The 22007-nt window shown below is 32.0% G+C and overlaps 2 protein-coding genes across 3 annotated transcripts; both read right to left on the reverse strand.

The window, feature by feature from the left end:
* LOC128177594 (coadhesin-like) lies at positions 1-12788 on the reverse strand. Of its 2 annotated transcripts, XM_052844365.1 has the most exons (10): positions 12633-12787; positions 11625-11825; positions 11254-11448; positions 9393-9590; positions 7152-7322; positions 6821-6991; positions 6456-6626; positions 6129-6296; positions 5586-5756; positions 1-612 (listed from the first exon to the last, which is right to left on the reverse strand). In XM_052844365.1, exons 1-10 carry the CDS (start codon positions 12688-12690, stop codon positions 359-361), a joined length of 1758 nt encoding a protein of 585 aa, XP_052700325.1. In that variant the 5' UTR covers positions 12691-12787; the 3' UTR covers positions 1-358. The 2 variants fall into 2 exon arrangements, with proteins under 2 accessions (XP_052700325.1, XP_052700326.1); XM_052844366.1 differs by lacking the exon at positions 7152-7322 and having other exon boundaries at positions 12633-12788.
* Positions 12789-14283: 1495 nt separating this feature from the next.
* Positions 14284-20296, reverse strand: LOC128175247 (uncharacterized). The gene is made up of 4 exons (XM_052840738.1): positions 20154-20296; positions 18872-18886; positions 16169-16399; positions 14284-14405 (listed from the first exon to the last, which is right to left on the reverse strand). The coding sequence occupies exons 1-4, from the start codon at positions 20215-20217 to the stop codon at positions 14314-14316; spliced, it is 402 nt and encodes a 133-aa protein (XP_052696698.1). The 5' UTR covers positions 20218-20296; the 3' UTR covers positions 14284-14313.
* Between the last annotated feature and the right edge of the window lie 1711 nt (positions 20297-22007).

The raw sequence follows: 22007 nt of genomic DNA on the forward strand, positions 1-22007 counted from the left end.
TTTTGTGGGGTTTTTTTTAATCAAAATACACTACCCTCTACACTGGCTCGTTTCTGTAAGGTCTTTTTCCAAACAAGAAAAACCAAAATACGAATGGATAAATATTACCAAGACTTCATGCAACTCTTTAAACACACTTTGACTCAGCCAAATGCAATACATTTACAATAGCATTTGAAATTATATCTACTATCTTAGTCCCTTTGTATCAAATCAAAATCTTATTTTGAATTTATACCCTGACAATTTTAGTTAAGTCAATCTTATATTGATATTCAAGAAGTTTGTAAGTCTTATAAAACTTTTAATGTAGGAAATTAAGGCTTTTCTATTTTGAAAAAAGACTAAGTAAATTCAATTAATTCAACACAGCACGGATTGTAAAAAACTTTTTTTTCGTTGTTGACGGTGTCGACATTGTAGTTGTAGTTGGAGGTTTAGTTGGTGTCGTAGTTGTAGTTGGCGGTGTCGTAGTGGTAGTTGGTGGTGTCGTAGTGGTAGTTGGTGGTGTCGTAGTGGTAGTTGGTGGTGTCGTAGTGGTAGTTGGTGGTGTGGTAGTGGTAGTTGGTGGTGTCATAGTGGTAGTCGTTGTCGTAGTGGTTGTCGTTGGAACTAACAATTTTTATTTTTAGTCATAAGTCAGTTACTTAAAAAAATATTTATTATTGATATTAAGCTACTGAACTGAAATCTACAATTATGAATTTTATCGGTTATATATATTAAATCTTGGCAGCATTTATGAGAGAAAAAAGCATTTGTTTTAAATGCGGTTTCCTCAGCCAAGGTACCTTTTATTGAAAACAGTTCTTTTTAGATATTTACAAGAGATTTGTACATACTAGTTCCGACTTAAGTTTTTAAAAATAACTGTTGCTACAAATATTACAAACAACAAAATCAATTCTTCAATAGTCATATCTAGGCTTGTTTGATACGACACCAACTCTATTTTTTACATTCAACATACATGTATTTTTTACGTGTAAAGTGTGTGGAATGCTACATGTACTGCAGATAATTACAGCACCATGACACAGACAGGGTATTCAAAGGTTAAAATGACAAACGCTATAAAATACAATGCCCCAAGCGAAAATCACAGTTCGCGCTTGTGGCTGTTACAGTGGCTATACCATTAATTTGAACATATCTTTCTGATAAAATAGGAATTTTAAGCTATAAATCACATTTAAAGACAAGACAAGAAGTTAAATAAATGTAAAGATACATAAATATACGCGCGATATTTAACTGGTATGCAACACTGCTGCAGTTATGAGAATATCTTTAAATTAAAGTACTGAAGAACTGACGGTAGTTGATTTTCTTGATGTTTATTTATTTTAAAATCAATGATATATTATTTTGCATGACAAGTACATGTAGTTTCTAATTTGAATTACGCACATTTTTATAAATGAGTTCTTGTACTTTTATAACAAGAATGTCGAGAAACCCCCATATGAATCATGTTAAATAATATTTAAAGATAAAATTAATTCAATCAAACTATGTATCAGTAACAGAAATATTTCTCGAAAATTGTATGGATCCAAGCAATATTGAACTCTAGTCTCGTTCAACCAAACGCTCGGCTGACACCATGAATCTCCGACATGGATTAAGGGAGACAACCGAGCGTCGAGTAGAACGAGACTATATTGAACTATGGCGTAGGAATACATACGACTACAAACAATATTTAAATTGTTCATACCATTTAAAGTCTGACGATTTTCAATGTATTTATAAATAAGTTTCCTTGAAAAACAGTGCTTTAGCATACATTACATCGAATTTATCAATTATTTCAAGAACTAAGTCTTGTCAGCAGCAATGATTTGTGCCGAGGTCCAAACACTGTTTCACTTTCGGTTTGTCTGAGTAACTGCATAGGAGAGTTGATTAAAATCAACTCCCAAAAATAATGATTCAATGCTTAAGTATCCGTTTTGCATGTAGTAAGGCTTTTATATCGGGTGGATATATGTTGCCATATTTGAGGTTACAAGGGTTGCCATAATGAAAGTTAGAGCAATTCCCTGAACTGATTTCTTAAATCATGACATCAATCTATATAGATGAAGCTGTGCATATCATTCTAGTTTGAAGGCAAAGGTGTATGTAGACAATTTCAAGTGTGGGTCCTCAATTGTATTGGAACTATTTGAGCATGTTTTTAAAATATAAAAAAGATGTTTATGATATACTTCGTTTACAGTGGCTTTTAAGCCAATCAATAGCGTATGTCTTAATTCCAATGAAAAGTTAAAATTATTTTTAATTAAAAACATTTTGAATTCAGCATTGTAATTTAAAAGACAAAATGGGCATAGCCACAATTTTGGTCAATATTTTTTCCATTTTTTAATGTTCTCAAAGCTTTAGTACTATATATCCAATAGTTAACTAAAATTAAAGCGTCAGTCGTTCATTATTTTTTTTATGTAACAAAGCTCATTCATTTTTTAGCTCACCTGAACCGAAGGTTCAAGTGAGCTTTTCTGATCACCCGTTGTCCGTCGTCCGTCCGTCCGTCCGTCTGTCCGTCCGTCTGTAAACTTTTCACATTTTCAACTTCTTCTCCAAAACCACTCATCCAATTTTAACGAAATTTGGCAGAAAGCATTATTATATTAAGAAGATTATAAATTGTAAAATTCAAAGGGCAATCCCTTTTTAAACGAGAAATAATCATGAAACTGTGAAAAAGGGGGGGGGGTATCTTTTAAAATCTTCTTCTCAAGAACCGCTGCTCCAATAATACCAATATTTATGTGACAACTTCTATATATAAGGCAGATTCTAAATTGTAAAAATGGTGACCCTCAGTCTAATACTGGGACCCTTAGAAGGGTTCAAACTATGTGTTGTAAGCGTGTTCTGATCGTGTGTTCATTTATATAAGATCGGGCTCGTTATTCGGAATTACGAAACGGAAGCTCTTTGTTTGTACTAACTAACCGCCATTTTGAAGAAGATTTCAGACGTCAATTTTAATAAAAGAAAAGTTTGTGATTTGCCGGTTTAACTATAAAAGTAACGTTTTTAACGAAGAATGATATAAAGAATATTTTATGAAATAGTGGTAAATCGTAGTTCCGAATTCAGCTCTACAGTACACTATCAGCATAATCACCATGCCATTTGTTTTTACACCGCGTTTTCAAGATTCTTTTTTTTTATACTTAAAGCTATTTAATTTGTCATCGATTATTGGAATAATTGTTGCGTAATTTAATTGTAAAGTTTACCGATCGAATCAAACAAGTGCAACCACGACCTTGGTAAATATGAATGGTACTGATATCGGAGAACAATGTTACTACGATTTGTTTTTGCAATGAAAGATTAAAATCGGGGTTAGATGTTCTACAGACGTTTATATCATGTTGATGCTACATTTTGACAAGCATAAAATGAAATAAAAGAAATTGTTTTTGTTTTTCAATGTTTTGTTTATTATTAATAATTAGTTTGCATGACTGTATTGCATTTGGAGTAAACATAATTTTAATTTTAAGCTGTGATAGCAGTCTAACAATTTTTACGATAAATTGTCAGGCCAATCAACATCAAAATTGTTAGACTGATTTTTATGGACCCTTATTTTTAAAATATGAACTATAAAGAACAATATTTATTGTTATATTACTGGCGTGCGACCAGTTCTCGCCGAGTACCATTTCTCGCCGGGACATTGTGGCGTCATTTTATTAACACATAAAATTATATACGAAAACTGACGTCACAATATACTGGCGAGAAATGGTACTCGGCGAGAAATGGTCGCACTCCAGTAAGGTTCCCGGACACTGCTAAGGCAAGAAAAACAAATATGTGTGTTTCCTATTTCATCAGATTTTAAAATAGGGTAGGTAGTTTTTTTTATGAGCTTTTCAGTTTTCCCCTTTCCTAGCATATGATTTTTCTATACATTAATAAAATGTATTTTACAGGTGGAGCAATTGTGAATAGTGACAACATGCGAAAGATGAAATTGTTATTATCTTCTTTTTATGTATTGTTTAATATACGGCAAAATCTTGAAATATATAAGTTTTACAATATTTATTAAGAGTTCACATCATAATAAACCCTTTCGAAAAAAAATGATGCAAGGACTATTGTTCAAGTGAGCGATTTGTGGCCCATGGGCCTCTTGTTTATTTTTTATTTTTTGGTTAACATAACATTTACACTTGCATATATGCTTTCTTATATAAAACCTTTCGATAGCAAAAACTTTCAACTCTGGCTTAACTTTATCACGACGCCTCAATGATACATGTAATCGCACGCGCTTATCGTTTGAGGGTTGCAGTACTGTAAGTGTAAAATATCGTTATATCGATGATTCTGAACGAAATGCTATTCTCAATCTTAAATATAAGTAATAAACAACAATTTAAAAAAGTTCACCGGTATATGAACTTGGTTGGTACGTGATCAAATCTTTTGTGAAGCCCTTTGGGCTTCACAGGATTTGATTACGTGTCCAACCACGTTCATATCACGGTGAACTTTTTTAATTGCTGTTTATTTCTTAATTGAATTTTGAAAAGAATATCACAGGTAGAGACCAAAATAAAAGTGAAAAGGAAAAATGAATGTTGACCGAACTCGTGACTAGCCCCTATAAAAAAGAAATGATAAAACGTCTTAATCGTTCACTATTACCGAATATTGTGCTAATAAATAACGTTATTGTCTGTGTGAATGTGATAAAAAAAAACAGTTCGGTTTAATGTGTGTGTCTATATCACCACATTTGCAATTTATATCAACAATTCACTATACTTTTTGTTCAGTTTGATCTTTTTTTCAACAAAAATACATTTCAGTAACGGTTTCATTTTTGTAATGAGTTTAAAATGTATTCTTTGATTCTAATACTTTTTAAATACATAAAATAAAACAAAATTTACCTTTAAATTTCAGCTTTAACATATATAAACAATTAGATTGTTAAATTTTTCAATGATTTTGCCTCTTTTTGACGTAAATTATGATATATACCAAGAATATTAAAAACTGCTAAATATGAACTGTCTCATAAAGACAAGGTAGCAATGTTTATTCAATTTAATTGAAAATAATTTAATTTTGCTTGTAATTTGCTATTTGATGGATAAAATAAATTTTATATCGTATAAAGAATGTTGCCTACGTCATAGTAAGACTAACGTCAAATACGTATGATCAATCTACCTAACGATACATTTGAGTTTTGTACATGTTGATGTCATTTTAATAAGTCAAATGACTTTTTATGTACAATTAATAGCCAAAAAGTGAATTATAAGGAATGAACTCAATACATATTAGCTTTATACGATATGAAATGGCGTAAACTGTCCCAAACTATTAAACTAATAAATATTGAATTTATTCCTAAAATATAAAGACAACAAATCAGACACACGTATCGAAGCAATTTTTCTGTTCTTATTTAAAAGCAGTAAATAAGCAAGAAAACTTGCTTTTCATATTCATAAACGTGTAAGAAAAGTATAATTATGTGTAAAGAATCGTTATTATCGTTATTTTCCAATTCAATTTATTTTAAGACACGTCCTTACCTGGACATGGACTTGTATTGCAATGTTCTCTCAGGAGTGATCCCCCCTGACACTGATTACCGCCATTGGCTGGAGTTGGGTGGTTACACGTTCGAGTCCGTGTTCTCAATCCTCCATCACACGTGACACTACACTGGGATGGATTTTGCCAACTTGACCATCCCCCGTCAACTGTTAATAATTGTAGAAATGAATAAGACACCTTGCTTTGTCTATTTTACTGTTTTTAAACTAGTAAATAAAGGCAATATAACTTTAGAATAATAATCTGTGTATGCAAAAAATATTATATTTTATCCTGCACAATTACTTTTGAAGGTCGTTAAAGTATTTGCATAAACATTGATTTTAAATGTTTTACTTTTAAATCTGTATTAATAGCTAGTTTTCTGTAGTTTAAAAAACAAACTGATCGAGAGGCAGTCCTAAACTTGACACTGCCACTTCCTTATTTCTTGATTTTTTTTATATACTTTATTTTTCAACGACAATATTCTATGAAGTTATTTTAATGATGTTATTTTAACTGTTTAAAAATATTACCAGGACAGGGCTGTGTATTGCAAACTTCACTCCTGGTTGACGGCCCTGGACATTTGTGTCCTCCAGGACTTGGAGATGGGTGGGTACAAGTCCGAGTGTATGATTTTACTCCCCCGCCACATGTCACACTGCAACTGGTGTGTTGCCATCTCGACCAACCACCATCAACTAAATAATATCCATATATATTAATTGTCTACTTTGTGCATTGATACAATTACAGGTAGTCCCATGATATTTAGTAGTATAATACCACCACTCTAAAAGAGCGTATCTGTTAAAGTGGGGAATCTAATGAAATTCTAATATAGTGGTGTTTTTAATTACCCGGGCATGGTTTTGTGTTGCAAGTTTCACTCCGGGTCGATATTCCTATACACTGTTGGCCGCCACGACCAGGGGGTGGGTTTGTACACGTCCTAGCTCGTACTCTGACTCCCCCGCCACATGAAACACTGCATTTTGACTGTACTTTCCATCGTGACCACCCACCATTTACTGAAATAAATGTCAATCATTACTACCGTTTCTGAAATATTTAAGAAATACTAGTATCCTCTATAATTAGCATAACGTCACTTTCTACTAAGGGATTTCGAGTTCTGAACTACATGTATTATACGTATCCAATATGCAACATGTCTTTTTAATGAATTCAATTATTTATCGTGCATTCTTTAAATAAAAATTACCTGGACAAAGTCTGGTTTTACAAGGTACACTCTGGGTTGATACCCCTGAACACTGTTGGCCGCCGGAACGTGGAGGCGGATTGTCACAATATCTAACCTGTACTTTTACTCCCCCACCGCACGAAACACTGCATTTAGACTGGGTGTGCCATCTTGACCAACCACCGTTGACTAAAAAAAAAAATAAATTAGACGCACTGTTTCTAAAATTTTTAAGAAAAACTTCATTGATTTAGGAGCAATGGTCATTTTCCCTAAAGTTTTGTAACATTACATATACGCAGCCCTACACACAAACGTTTTCTACATACTTGTTTTAACCAAAAATTACCTGGACATGAATTCGTATTACAGGGTTCAATTTTTGTCGATAACCCTGAACAAAAGAGGCCGCCATTAGCCGGTGATGGGTTGTTACAGGTTCGTGTGCTACTTTTTATACCTCCACCGCATGTAACGCTACACATCGATTGAGTCTGCCATCTTGACCAACCACCGTTTACTAGAAGAAAAATTATTAAAGTTTTTTGATTTAAAAATGACATAGCTTCCTCTGAATTTTTTTTTTTGCACTGGAATCATAAATTGCGCTTTGATTTACTTTATGATATTTCAATGTTTTGATTCGAAAGCTTAGAAATAATTGTCAAGCTGAGAATGTGCAATAAACAGCCATAGAGGACTGTGGGAGAACGGCATCTTTGTCAAACGTTAACCAGAACACGCTGATTAAACACATATTCAAAATGCTAGCGAGGAGTGGTTGCTTGCTAATTTGAAAACAAGCGATGAACCAATTTGTTGTTCAATAATTGTACATTAATGAAGACAATGAGTTGTTTAAAACTTGATTGAAACAAGAGATTATGTAAAACACTTATGCCCTTCTCCCTGCGAAGAAAATGCACAGAAAGTCCAAGGTGCATGACTCTACATAACTACGCAAAAAATTCCTCAATCATAGTCACAATTGAACTTGACCTAGATATTGTTGTGATAATTCTATAAATCATTATCAGTTCAGAAAATGCACCCTCTGCGAAGAAAGATGAACATAAAATATAAATAATTGGAATTTTTCTAAGTCCATGAGACATAACTCTGTCGAGAATTGCTTGGTCGTACCCAAAATAAAACTTGACATTATGATAAATCTGTTTACAAAATTTCATATCAGTAATTGAAACATCTGCAAAGAAAATGAACAGAAACTACGAATAATTGAAATTGTTCTACCTGTGAGGGGCATAACTCTGTCGATGATTGATGGATCGTACCCAAAATAAAATTTCACTTAGATAATATTAGATAAATCTCAATTCATGCATCCTTTGCTGAGAAAATGAACCGAAACTGCGAATAATTTGAATTTTTCTACGTCCAAGGGGAATAACTGTCGAAAATTGCTCGATTGTTCCCAAAATCATGTGCGAAGAAAATGAACAGAAACTGTTTGTGGACCGACAGACAGCAGCAAAGCATATAAGCATATGCCCTCTCTTCTTCGAAAGGGGGGGGGGGGGGAGAGTGGGCATAAATATAGAAATTTTAAAAAAACGCGTTCATGGAGAAGGACAAACTTTATTCGCCGTGAAAGTATCTATAGGCTATCCAAAGATATTTGAGCAGCAGATTTGGACAGGTTTTTTTTTTTTAAAATACACATACTTGTGAAAGAAGTGCAATTCAAAGAGATAAAAGGGTAGTATCCGAGATTCATAAAATCATTCGTTATAATTACGAGTGTAGGAAAGTGAAATTCAACCTAGGGGACAAGATTCGCGGTCTAGAATGACACTTTGCAGAGTTCTAGACTGTGAATCTTGGCCCCTAGGTAGAATTTCACCATCCCACACGAGTATAAAGGGTATGATTATTTTTCTCGCATTATTTTACATTAAAAAATGAGGTCTGACAATTTTCTGTTATGACGTTCAAAAGATTACTTTCGGTTTATCCCTATCCGTGCTTCGAGTATTGCTAGTCAAAATGGAAGCATACGACAGTTGTGAAATATTTAAATCCTATAGAAGTAAGAATTATCTAATCATCATGAAATCGTCATCAACCAAATGTTTAATTATACTGTCTTATGTATAGATGTATACATGACAACAGTTTTTTCGATAAAAATGTGATAAATTGTAATTAATTAATATAGCAAAATAGTTACTTAATGGAAAATATCACTCCTTCATTTTTCATTTCCCAACAGCAGATAACGTTTGTTTACGTTTTAAAGCGTCGTAGTATTACACAGTGTTAGACAAAACTCTCACACTGCTATCTCACACTGAACAAACTGATCTCACACCGGTGATAATGCGAGAGAATTTCATTCACACATAATTCTTTTTCACTAGAACGAAAACAGATTTCTTATGGAATTCATTCGGAATACCTCGTACATTTTTTCAACGTTATCATCCGGGTTTGTTGCAAAACAAAACCCCCATAGACATCAAATTTTTTAGCCGTGTATTTAACTCTGATAAGCTAGAAGGGACGTTTCAAAGGAGAAATTGACTTATAATTTAAAAATGGGAAGGTAAAGATCCGGAAGATAAATAACCTGGACATGGCTGTGTGTTGCAGGCCTCGGTCCTTGTTGTCGGTCCCTGGCAGGGATAGTCGTAATGATCATGGTGGCCACCCTTGGGTTTGTGGTCTCTATGATGGTGATGACAAGACCGGGTACGTGTTCGAAGCCCTCCTCCACATGAGACACTGCAGTGAGATGAATCATGCCATGTTGACCATCTACCGCTTACTGAAAAAATAAAACACAGTCAATTAGATATTGTAATGTAATCTCGTTCTGATAAATTTTGCACAAGAAGTAATTTCTTTCCTTTTTTAAGAATGCTTTCTACGTAGTTTCATATTCGGATTGATATAACGTTCAATGGCACGAGTAAAATTTGTTCATACCACAAAAAGTATCTATAAAACGAATTATTATTGATATGAAATTCTATATTTTCACCATAAGGAATTAGGCTGAAACAAAAAAGCCTTTGCATAAAACAAGTTTGAGCGCACTAAAAAATAAAAGTTTTGAAGATTTAATTTGTAAGTCAACATAATTTTGCATACTATCAGTAAGGTTTTATAATTATTTGAGATAAAATAAGATAAAGATAATGGTATGGCACGCAATGCAAAACTACTGAAAAATGCTGAAAACAATATAAGGCACCAATCTAACAATGTTAATCATTGACCATATTCAAAAATATTTACATTTCCCAGTGTCTTTGCCTGTGATAACACTACGTATCGATTTTGTACTATATAACCCATAATACAAATGACGCCAAATTGAGGCGCCAGCGGGGTTTGCTTATTTATATTTAAATATTTAATCATACGATGGCTTAAAATTATATAAATATAAGTAATAAGGAATCATTCTTTGAATATTATGAGATGATAATTTCGGTCGGGGCGTGATCAAATCTATCATAAAGCCCTTCGGGCTTTATTGGATTTCGGTCGGGGCGTGATCAAATCTATCATAAAGCCCTTCGGGCTTTATTGGATTTGATCACCCCCGACCGAAATTATCACCTCATAATACTCAAAGAATGATTCCTTATTCCTTATCTAATGATAGCTGGATAAAGATAATATTAATAGTTAAGGACTATCAATATTTTAGTTCCATTATCACTTACATGTATGATAAATTGAATAAAATGATTAGAAATTTTAAACTGATAGTGGAAAATCGGACTCGGATTTATTATTTCAAACTGTTGCTAAAGACATAGTGCTTTGTATCTATTTAGCTACATAGTCATTCATAAACTGTATTTCGTTGTGTTTTTTTTTTAAAGAGTTATGCTATTTATAATGTTTCCACAACAAATACAATTTCAACCTTAGTGTAACATTTTGAGGGATTTTTCTTCATTTTTAAAAAACAATTCACGGACCACTAACGCAAAAAGTTGTTGACCTTCTTTATTGAAAGTGAATCATAACGTTTCAATCTTTCATTTCTCCAAGTCTTTAACATACAGTAGATGACTTTTCATTATCAACAGGGGACTTCATATTTCATTCTGAGGAAACGTAATCTTTAACGGAAAGGTGATTTTTTTTAATGTAGATAATTGGTAATGACAATAGAAAAAGAATGCATAAATGTCTTTGTTGTTCATAAAATGTTAATGCTCATTTTACCTGAACAAACAGTGAACAGAAGTTCAGGGCCGATAAGAATAAGAAATATGTAATGTGGAATCAATTTTAGTCGTGGCGGTCAGCAAGTGATTTTATATAAGTTCGCGGGGATGTGAATTCTTGGGTAAGGGATACCAACGAAAGCCTAAACAGTGAGCCCCCACGAATAGTATTGACTCTACATTAAATGAATATTTTAAAAAGCGCATGATGCATGTATCATGTAACTGACACGGTCGACATACATGTATCTGGACACGGATGTGTGTTGCATGGTTGCGTGCTCACTGTCGATCCCGAGCACCGATGGTGGTGGTCTGAATCCCTGTCGCCATGGCAAGATCGAGTACGTATTTGAACCCCTCCCCCACACGAAACACTGCATTTAGAATGACGAAACCATGTCGTCCAGCTCGACAAATGCACATGTTCTTTAGAGTCTGAAAATATGTTTGCCATAATTATTCTCTTCAAAACATTAGCGGATATTTGTATAGATCTGTTACTAACGACATCAGTATGACGACTAACGTACTAGATAAAAAAAAATGATGACGCGGGCTTTTCAGTTTGTAAAAGGATAGGATGTGTTGTTAAACAAACAATTAAATTATACCAGGGCATGGATGTGTGTTACAAGATTCCGTCCTGTATGCAGCGCCCCCGCAATGACGATAGTCATCTGAATCACGCCCACCATGGCACTTCCGAGCACGTGTTCTCACTCCTCCCCCACAAGAGGCACTACATCTGGAATGATCATGCCAGGTTGACCATCCTCTGTGTTCTGGCCGCCAACCATCATGTTTTACTGAAACTACCGGTTTATACAAGTGTATGTAATTATGTCGAAAATAAATTCAGGTAATTATATAAACATAATGTTTATAAAACGTTCTCTAGTTAAAGTTAATGATATGTTCAAATAGTATAATCTGAGAATTGGTCTAAGACTCATACGAACGAAGTAATGGTCTACAAAGATAGAAAACCTACGATGGAGGGTGATAACGTTGAACAAATTCACAAATTATTTTTATTCATATACATTCATAGAAATACTGTGAGCATCCAATTACAAGGTACGTGTTGACTAGATGTTTAATATGATCTATCCTGTTAGACACAGGACACTCCTGGTGATTATTTCACTTTCAAATTAATATGTGTCATACAAATGTATTTTGTATTCCTAATAATTGCAGTAGTTTTAAGTCGCAAAATGTAAACGGTAGAACTTTAAAAAGGAAAACAGAGAATTTTCTTCTAATTTTCCTTAACCTAGCTATGTGATGTCTAACATAAATGGTCAATGCTTTCGTTTGGTGTTAATGTCAAGTTATACGAAAAATATGATAAAATGTTGACAGTCACTTTGTGCTGATAACATTTTCAACATATAGCGATCTTTTTAAGCATTTTTTTTCCCTTCTCCATCCAAGTGATCGCTCACATAGTTGTGGTTACTAGTGTTTACATATTTTTGTATTTTGGAAGCTAGAATGGTCAACACCTACGTTACAGAAAGTCTTCAGTTTTAAACCATATACTAATAAATTGCAAATTTCATCAATTGAAAATTATTTACATTTAACTGAGTATATTTAAACTTGATTTGTCTTACCAGAGAGAACGCCAGCAAAAAATCCGAAAACAAGAATGATACAATAATTCAAATCCATTTCTTTGTAAATGTAGTCCTAACGTAACACTGGCTTTTTCCTTATCTAACACATATATTTATATGCCATTGCAAATTCTTAACAAATGGTACAGTGTGGAAAGGCAAGAGGTCAACAATGTGATAAAAACTCCGTCTATCAATTACTGAGAGTTCGTTGAGGGTTTTGTTCCCGATAATTACGAGACATTGAAAGAAGAACCGATTCTTTAAAACTGTTTAATACTCCTTACATTTGTTGTCGATGTTGAGTTGCTTCAACTTGGTTAGAACTCACACTGCCATCGATGTCAGACCCTGACGATAATATTTATTAGATGGACCCTTATAAACAAATTTACCATTTATTAAACTGTGAGTTCTACAAAATCGAAGTAGAAAAATGTCCATAAGTGATTATGTAACCGAGTTCACTTTTTAAAAATCTAACCACAGTCCTTCCATTTCATGTTTTTTATAAAGTCTATAACGAAATAATTCATGAATAATAAAGATATCTAATAACAAACTAGATAAAATTTATTTTATGCAGTGGAATAACCAGTGTCGTTAGAATGCAGAAAATGCTTTTTAATCATGTTTAAAAACAGTTGGAAAAAGATCAAGGATTATGTCTATAAATATACATAAATTGCTTACAATTATATGGATTAAGTATATTCGGTTCTGTCTGTTATAGTATGGACATATTCGATGTGAAATAAATTGGAAAAGTATTCTTAAAGCAGGAAAATATACGTAGAAGTTTCTTGCAACTTCAAGAACTTTACTTCGAAAAAAAAATATAATAACTTTTGAATCTTATGGCTCGCCATACATGATACAAGTACGATTCTATTCACGTGGTTATCTTCTAACAAATCTTATCACAAGCTCATAGGGAAGGTGAGATTCAAGGTAGTCCTACAATTAATTTTTACATTATATTAATCGTCTTGATTAAATTGGAAGACATCGCTTTTGTAAACGCAATAATGAACAGGGATAGGCAAACTTCTTTTGAATAAGTGACAGTCCAAAATCTAAGGATTGTTTCCGACCTTAACTTTAACATTGAAAATTGTAGTATTGGTTACTAGTATCATAGTTTTTGACCCCTAAAGAACTCTTTGTTAAAAAGTGGTTGTTACATAAAACAAAATGTGATTTTCATTAAGGTCTCTGATGGAATGTATATCTGATGTATCTAGCAGGAGTATAACATGGGTCAAGATAAGAAAATAATGGGAATTCATGTATTAAAATTAATATTTCGGCGACCGTCGACCAGTGGGAATAAAAAGCATTGTTATACATGTAACAACAAAGTCCGTTATTTTTGGAATTATCTTTCTTACTTAGGCATACTTGTTTACTGCCCAATGGTCGGATAAAATCAGAATAAACCACAAAATCTTGCACTCAAAAGAAAAGTAGTTCGACCAAATCAAACCTGGATAAGAACTATAGAGACATATAGGTGGGCTTCAGCAATGATATCAGTATCAGACAGAGACATGTCAGGAAGTGTATTAGGGCTTTAAGGCCGTGTGTGAACACAAAGTTGACAGATAAAGAGAAGGTGAGGAGGTGGCTTACTAAAGAAACAAAATACAACAGGGTGTTACATAAATATGCAACAACTTTATTTTCCTTTAAGTGTTACCAGAGTTTGCCATATTCGAGTGTATGAAACAGGTTTAACTGTTGAGTGTTTCTGCAAAGAAGTCGTTGAAGCTGAAAAGAAAGGACGAGAGATTAGAGATTATTTATGTATTTTCGTGGAAACGTGCTATACAACTTATCCACTGATATCAAAGAAGCAGATTAAAATGCACAATAATATTTTCGAAAGTCTTTCTAATGTTACGTAAAAATGACTCTCACATTTGTTTACACAAATGAAAAGTACTGTTAATTGCCTGAAGCTGAAAACAACGGTGAAGAATTTCCAATATTATAATTTTTTTGAATAATTATTTAATTGTATTACAATATGTTTTAATGTGTACATGTAATAGCATTTCATTGAAATCGTCTCAAAGTATTTTTTCCGTATTAGGACTAAATTTTTTAACCTTGAATTTACAACATTTATTAAATACTCTTATAATAACTCCAAGCATTTTAGAGTAGAAAAGGATTTACTAATGCTTTTTAAAAAAAATCATATTATCTATTAAGCAGTAATCAATTTATGAAGATTGCATTTACTGCATGGGAACAAGCAGATTTTTGAAAATGAAATAGTAAATACTAAGAATATCAGTAAATGTTCGGGTGGAAAGATGTATTATCATTAGGAATATACAATTTATTGAAAATGTTTTTTCTCCTAATAGATTTTTTAAAGAATTGATTTTTATAAATTAAAAGCAAAAATGGGGGAGTAACTCTTCAAGAAGAGGAAGTAGCAATTTATTTAAGAAATAAAGTACGAGTTTTCGTGAATGTTGCAGAATAACCTCCGAGGTCGAGAAATGTTGTTTTGAAATATAAAAGCCGAGGCGTTAGCCGAGGCTTTTATATTTCAAACATTTCGAGACAGAAGAGGTCATCCTGCAACATCCACGATAACAAGAACTTTATTTCTATTCTACTAACAGCCCAGTATTTCTAAAGATCGTTTCTCCTATAGAGAGACGATCTAGGTCATTTTGACTGCTGTTCCGTGTAACCCCAACGGTTTTTATAGTAATGTTTACATGACTGTGTTTCGATCAAAGGAATCACATGCAGACGACAGAATTTTTCTTTGAATTTTTAATACTCTTCACTTATTTATAAAATGTCTTTGAATCATATTCCTAATATTTTAAGGGCAATTTAATACGATTATTACAACTACACGTTATATATTTTATGTAAAACCACGCAGTGAAAATGTGCTAGGGAGGTCCTAGGAACAGCCGCTTTGATCATTTGAGGCAATACACATCGTTTTGACTGGAACTAACACGTGGAATATTGACATGGTTTAAACTTTTTACGGTTTGAAGTTGTACTATCATGATCACTAATATAGACAAATATAGGTATTTCTGATCTGATAATTTACTGATGACGTTTTTGGTATATTGGAGAATAATGTCCGTGGCATCTCTTTGATCTCGGCAATAACTGTAGTAGAATAGGATACATTCCGCCCTTACATACTGATACTTGAACATGAAAATGGTGTCTAAGTAAACTGAGTATATTAAGCCCATACATATATATTATGCATCCAGATTAATTGAATATGTGGCTAAAATGAATCAGATACCTTAAGATACGCATTGGAGAGATTTACACGAGTTTCGATAACGCCATCGTTTTCAAATTAATGTACATAATATGTTGCTTGATTTTTTTTTTTGGAATTTTAAATCCACAAAACACTATACTCCGAATCAGAATAAAACACCACTACCAGATTCTCCAATGAAGGCATAATAAAAAACGCAAAACACCGTTATATTTATCACACTCATGTCATGTTTTGAGTTCAAAAATATTACCTTGAGACAGTGTTGTTTTTATTACGGTAGACAAAGTTGAACAATCGCCTACACAAGTCTGCGTCTCCTCGCCTTCTATCGGACATTCGTGGGAAAACTTAAGAAATCCTACCATCACGTGATGACAACCACGAGTTCTAAATCTAGTTCCTGTCTCCCCACAGGATCCCGAGCAAGGGCTCCAAGATTGCCAGGATTCAAACTGGGTTTGTATCTTTACAAAGGTGTCAACTTGGTAATAAAGATAATATTTTATATTTAATATTTTTTTTTCACTTTTGGTCGTTTAATCGATTGTTATAAAGGTTATACATTTAGTAACAAAAAAATTTCTAAATTACAATTCAAGTAATTATGTATTTTTCTAACTTATTGTTGCATGTCATTTTGTTATGCATTAAAAAAGAAGCTCACAAAACTGTTCAACACATATATACTTCGATATCTAATGGATAAATATTCCTCTTAGTTGTTTTTAATTTGTTGTATAAAGTTATAGTTTATCATTGTAAAACCTTATATATCAATGCAAAGTCAACAAATGAAATGCTAGCCCCACCGAAAATATTGAACGGTCTTTATTCATTTTTAAATACTTATCTGCTAGAAATAATTCAATAATTATATTTCCACAATTTAAATTAACTGCATCCTATCTGTAATAGGATTACTGCCGGAATCTATAAGATAGTTTTTTTAAATAGATTAAGTGCTAATTTATTCATGTTAGCTATATGCAAATCTGAGAAATACACGACGATTAACTGTTGTCAATTTTTTTAAAATTTTTCTTTTCTTTCTTTTTTTTTAATAATTTGCTCCATTAAAATGAATCTTAATTGTAAGAAAAAGATTACAAGCTCACATAATTCAGCTTCCCAATTTATTGACAACTAGCATTAAAACTTACAATTTAAATCATCTGTGTAAAACTTCGAAAAATGTACACTGTTAGGATTAAAAATATTTATACCTTGAGCTCTGATAGAGAGAACTAATATAGGATATTTTTGCCTGCTGTTTAGTACATATTCACTTATCATTATTATATGTATATTTTTAAATAAAACATTTCTTAAACTATAAAATAACAATTATTTTTAAAATACTGGCTCAAAGTTGCAATATTTTGAGTACTTTATCGAAGTTGTCGATCCAGTTACGAGGAACGTGATTATTTGTAAGGTAGAACAAAAAGTGTATTCGAAATTTTGTACAAAATAAGTCGTGATAAACATGAAAAAAAAACCTGCACATGCCCTTTTTCCTTTCTCTAATTCTGTGTGTTTATTACTTTTTTCAATTGCAGTTTGCCCGCGATCGATGCATGATGAAGTCGTCTTACACTTTTCGTTAATTATAGTAAATATCGCGTTCTTGGTTACCCCGTTCTGTAAAGTTCTATCCCATTCTCTTACTATGACCAGAGGTCGTGCTTTGCAAGCGAATGAGTATCAAAACTAAAATCGCCCACTACAGAAACGAATTGACTCATTTTATTTATTCAATATTTATCAAATCTTAACTTCTAGGTATTCTCTAAATAGGCTCACTGTAAGTATATTAACTCTTTATGTAATCATACAATATTATTTCTTTGCAAATATATATTTCGATCTCGACTATCCCTGACTTTGATCCACCAAAGCGTGTCCACCACCTTACTCTCAGTTTTGCAATTTCGGGCTTGTTTATCGAAAATGAAAGTAGGTTTTTGATTAATTTCACAATAATAAATTATCAGTTAAAATTCACTTATACCCTACGAACATCATCTAACATGTGTTGAAATACCGATGTGTAAGCTTAAGCAAGTACTCTGGTGCAGGCATTTAGTAGTTTATTTGCAAAATTCTTTAATTTATAAGTATAGATGATACATATAATAAAAGACATGCTTTGCATTAACTACACAAAATAATTAAACTCTTTTTTTTATTTTCAAAATAGTGCAAAAGTTTTAAATTTGAAAGGGCCTAAATTTCCAGAAACATAAAGGTTTTGGGGTTTCCTGTAAATATGCACATTAAGATATACATCCACATCATGTATATTCTATGTATGGCGAACGGAGGGTTCAATAACTGTATACCCCTCGCATATTGATATAGTAAGCGATTGTCAGCGAGCAAGATAAGTAGGTCTAAATGCAAAACAATTACGTTGATAACCATGGCAAGTGGATATTGTAATATTGCATGAATCAAACTTGCATGTCAACATAAAATATGGTTAAAGACATATCGACATGCGACTTGTTTATGTACTGTTATGATCATTATTATAACATCTAGACACAAATAAATATCATGTTTACATGCAAAATAATCATTTCAACGTGCGAGATAGGTACATTAGACTCTTTTATGTAAATATGCAAGATAAAATGGCTGACATTCGACTCATTATGTCTACGTGCTATATAACGTTTGTTTACATACAACACTGAAAAAAATCTGAGTCCCATGTTAACATGATATTTCGCATGTCTATAGAATAAAGGTACATCTTGAATGTTTAAAGATTGCATTAGTAGTTTTTACCCATATCAAAATCAGTTTCTTTCAAATTTTTAACATAATTATCTTGCATGAATTATAATTTTCTTGCAAATTGAAATACTTTATCTTGTTTATAAGGATAGAAATATGCTTCTATATATATCAGAAATAGTAAGTCTGGCATAATATTAAATGTACTTACATATAAACCGCCTCTCTAGAGGAAAATATAAAAAAAATCTTTAGAAATGGCATAATTTCCTTTCAAGCTTTTGTTTTGGTATTCCGTCCAAAGGTTGTAACACCGTGTGCCTGACCAATGCAGGTCAAAAGGTTAATATACTTTATACTTTAAATTAATTTTCTCTTAATCTGATGTGTATTCGTCAAATATAATTTGAAAATACCTTTTTCAATTGGTGTACTTGATTGTAAGTATTTTTATACTTTATCATTTAAAAATCTCTTTTACAAGGAATATTTGTATAAAGATAGTTTACCTTTTATTTAAAACAAAAAATGAACAACAAATTCAATGACAAAAGATCACTTTAGAAGCAATACAAAACATTTTATAAAATATACTCGTTGAACAGTATCAATCTACATATTTTCTTTTAGAAATGTTTGAAGTTTCTTTGAATCGTATACGGCAGGCTTGAACATTTGTCAGATATAATAACGAGCAAAAAAAAAGTAATATTTGTATACCTATACATGTAGCAAATGGTGACCATATATCTCAATATGTAAATGGCGTGATTGTTGGTCCGAGCACAGAAGGACAGTAAAGTTTGATTTTGTAAAAGAGAAAACAAAATGCATTTGAAAAGAACTCAGTTGGATCCGCCTGTCTACACAAAGCGTAAGCCAAAGTGTAAATTAATATCTCCAGCATACAACTGTGACGTTATATTTCATACGTCAAGTTTGTCTTCGGAAATAACCGAGCTGAAGGAGAATGATTCTGAGATTTCTTTTTTCTTTTTCAATACTAATAATTTATTTTGTTCTTTCTTTCAATACAACTAATTGTATAACATTAATCTAGAATGTTCTTAGAGTAATCTTTATTCAGTATCAAAAAGTCGGTGCCTTTGATGTTTTAAATGTTTTAATAAAACATACATGACACAAGTTTGTCCTGAATAAAGCACTATTGCAACATATATGATTAGCATTCTTGAGGGTTTTTTTTTATTTAAGTTCATTTAATTGCAGCGCCAATGAGCTGGAAGAAAGCCGTTAGTATTTCTGATTTAACTTTCATGTTTCACTGTTTTGATTTGTATTATGTTTATGTAACATGAACATGCACTTCTGCTTCATTAGGTTATCATATTTTGAAGGGCAAACTGACCTTATTTACAGCTATACATTTATACGCATTTATATTTAAGAATTAAAAAATGTAAGTATAAATCCACATTTTATATATTTTCTAGATATTGTAACGATCTTGTAATGATTGCTAGATTTCTTACCAGCGGTGCTAAATGAAAGAGTCGTCAATATAATAATCCAAACGGACGGTCCAAACGTGGTCATATTCGTAATCTGGTAATTCGTAACAAGACAAAATTTCTGAAGATCGCAACTGCGAACGTGAATTTATTATCGCGGATTACATTGTAGGGTCAAATTCAATGCTTCAATAGCCATTTATAACACAAAGACAGGCAATGGAAACCCAAATAATGTTATTTTGTTTGGTCTACTCATACATATTGTAATAATTTTTCCATTTAAGAAGAAATAAATATTCAGTACTCTCTTAAAAGATGAAAACGCATTCAACGTTTTACATTGTAAAGTAAAAGATGGACGTGTTTATCTCTTTTTCGGTGTACTTGTTTGTAAAATCATTCTAGTTTTCGAACTGTTATCCATATATTGGTGCTTTATTGGAGAATATAGACTAAATATAAAAAATAAACCTTTAATATCAATTTAAAACATTTTTGTTATTTAAACATGTTTTATTAGGCTCTCAGATAGAGGAAAACCAATGCAATATTTTAAAACAATCCAATAAGTTACCTTAAGATGTCTTTTTTCGTTAACAAACGGACAAATAACTGTCCAATTATTAGAATATTAGACATTGACAGGTAAAACGATAAACCTATTAGACGGCTAATGGTTAAAATACAAATTACGTCGTTACATTTGCTAAAAAAGCAACAAATTTAATATCAAATATCTTCAATGACATATACAGCAAAGCAGCAATGAAACATTGAAATACAAGTAAATATGTTTATGTTCCAATATATATCTCTACCCTATCGTTTAGAATAAAGACTTTAATTTATTTTCCTATATCAAAATAAGTGGTTGCTTAAAATCTATTAAATGTTTGATCGTTAAAAGAATTTTAATGTGATGTTACATGTAAAACTAAATTTAATTATTAACATATAACATAATAAAGTTAGCAAATCTATTGCTCATACATATTAAGATATATTATAATACTTTGTATATTTCAGAAGAAATTTCAATATTTACCTATGTCTTAATAGAGGAAAGCGTATTCAAGGATTTATAAATATTTTCAAAATTTTATTTCTGTAACAATGAACAAGTCCATCATATTTTTTGGTGTATTTGTTTGTAAAATCGGTTCTAGTGTTTGAAATATTGTACATATTCTGGTGCTCTTGATGAGAAAATAGGACTATATAGATATAACTTTTATGTAAAGTTCAAACAAACATAATCAATAGAAAATATCAATTAAAACATTTTTGTTATGTAATCCTTTATTTAATAGGCTTTTAATCTGAACAAAAACCCATGCAAGTTTTAAATCAATCCAGTAAGTTACCTTTAATTTTTTTTAAATAATGAACATACTTAATGCATAATACTTGAGAATATAAACTAAATACAAGACTACTATAAGAAATACAAATAATTTGTCAAAAAGGAAGAAATGTTATATCAAACATCTTAAATGACACAGATAGCAGAGCAGCAACGAAGCATTAAAATACTAGTAAACAATGAACGTATTCGTCCAGTGACCTTGAACTTTCCCAAATGACCTAAAGTTATAATCATGACACAACCTCTGGTCATAAGGAGACTTTGTGTAAAGAAGGAACTCCTAAACTTTCTCTATAAAAAGATATAGACCACTTACTAATTATGCACTTTTCCTTCCAATGACATTAACCTCGTCCTAATGACACCTCCTCAGATCAAATGCAATCTTTGTGTGAAGTTGAAATTTAATGTTTCTTCATAAAAAAAAAAACATTGACCAGACACGATTACCAAGACAGACGGAAAGACGGGTGGAGAAACAGACGGACATACAGGCAGACGAATTC

Source organism: Crassostrea angulata, chromosome 3 (genome assembly GCF_025612915.1).
Source record: "Crassostrea angulata isolate pt1a10 chromosome 3, ASM2561291v2, whole genome shotgun sequence".
Taxonomy (NCBI): domain Eukaryota; kingdom Metazoa; phylum Mollusca; class Bivalvia; order Ostreida; family Ostreidae; genus Magallana; species Magallana angulata.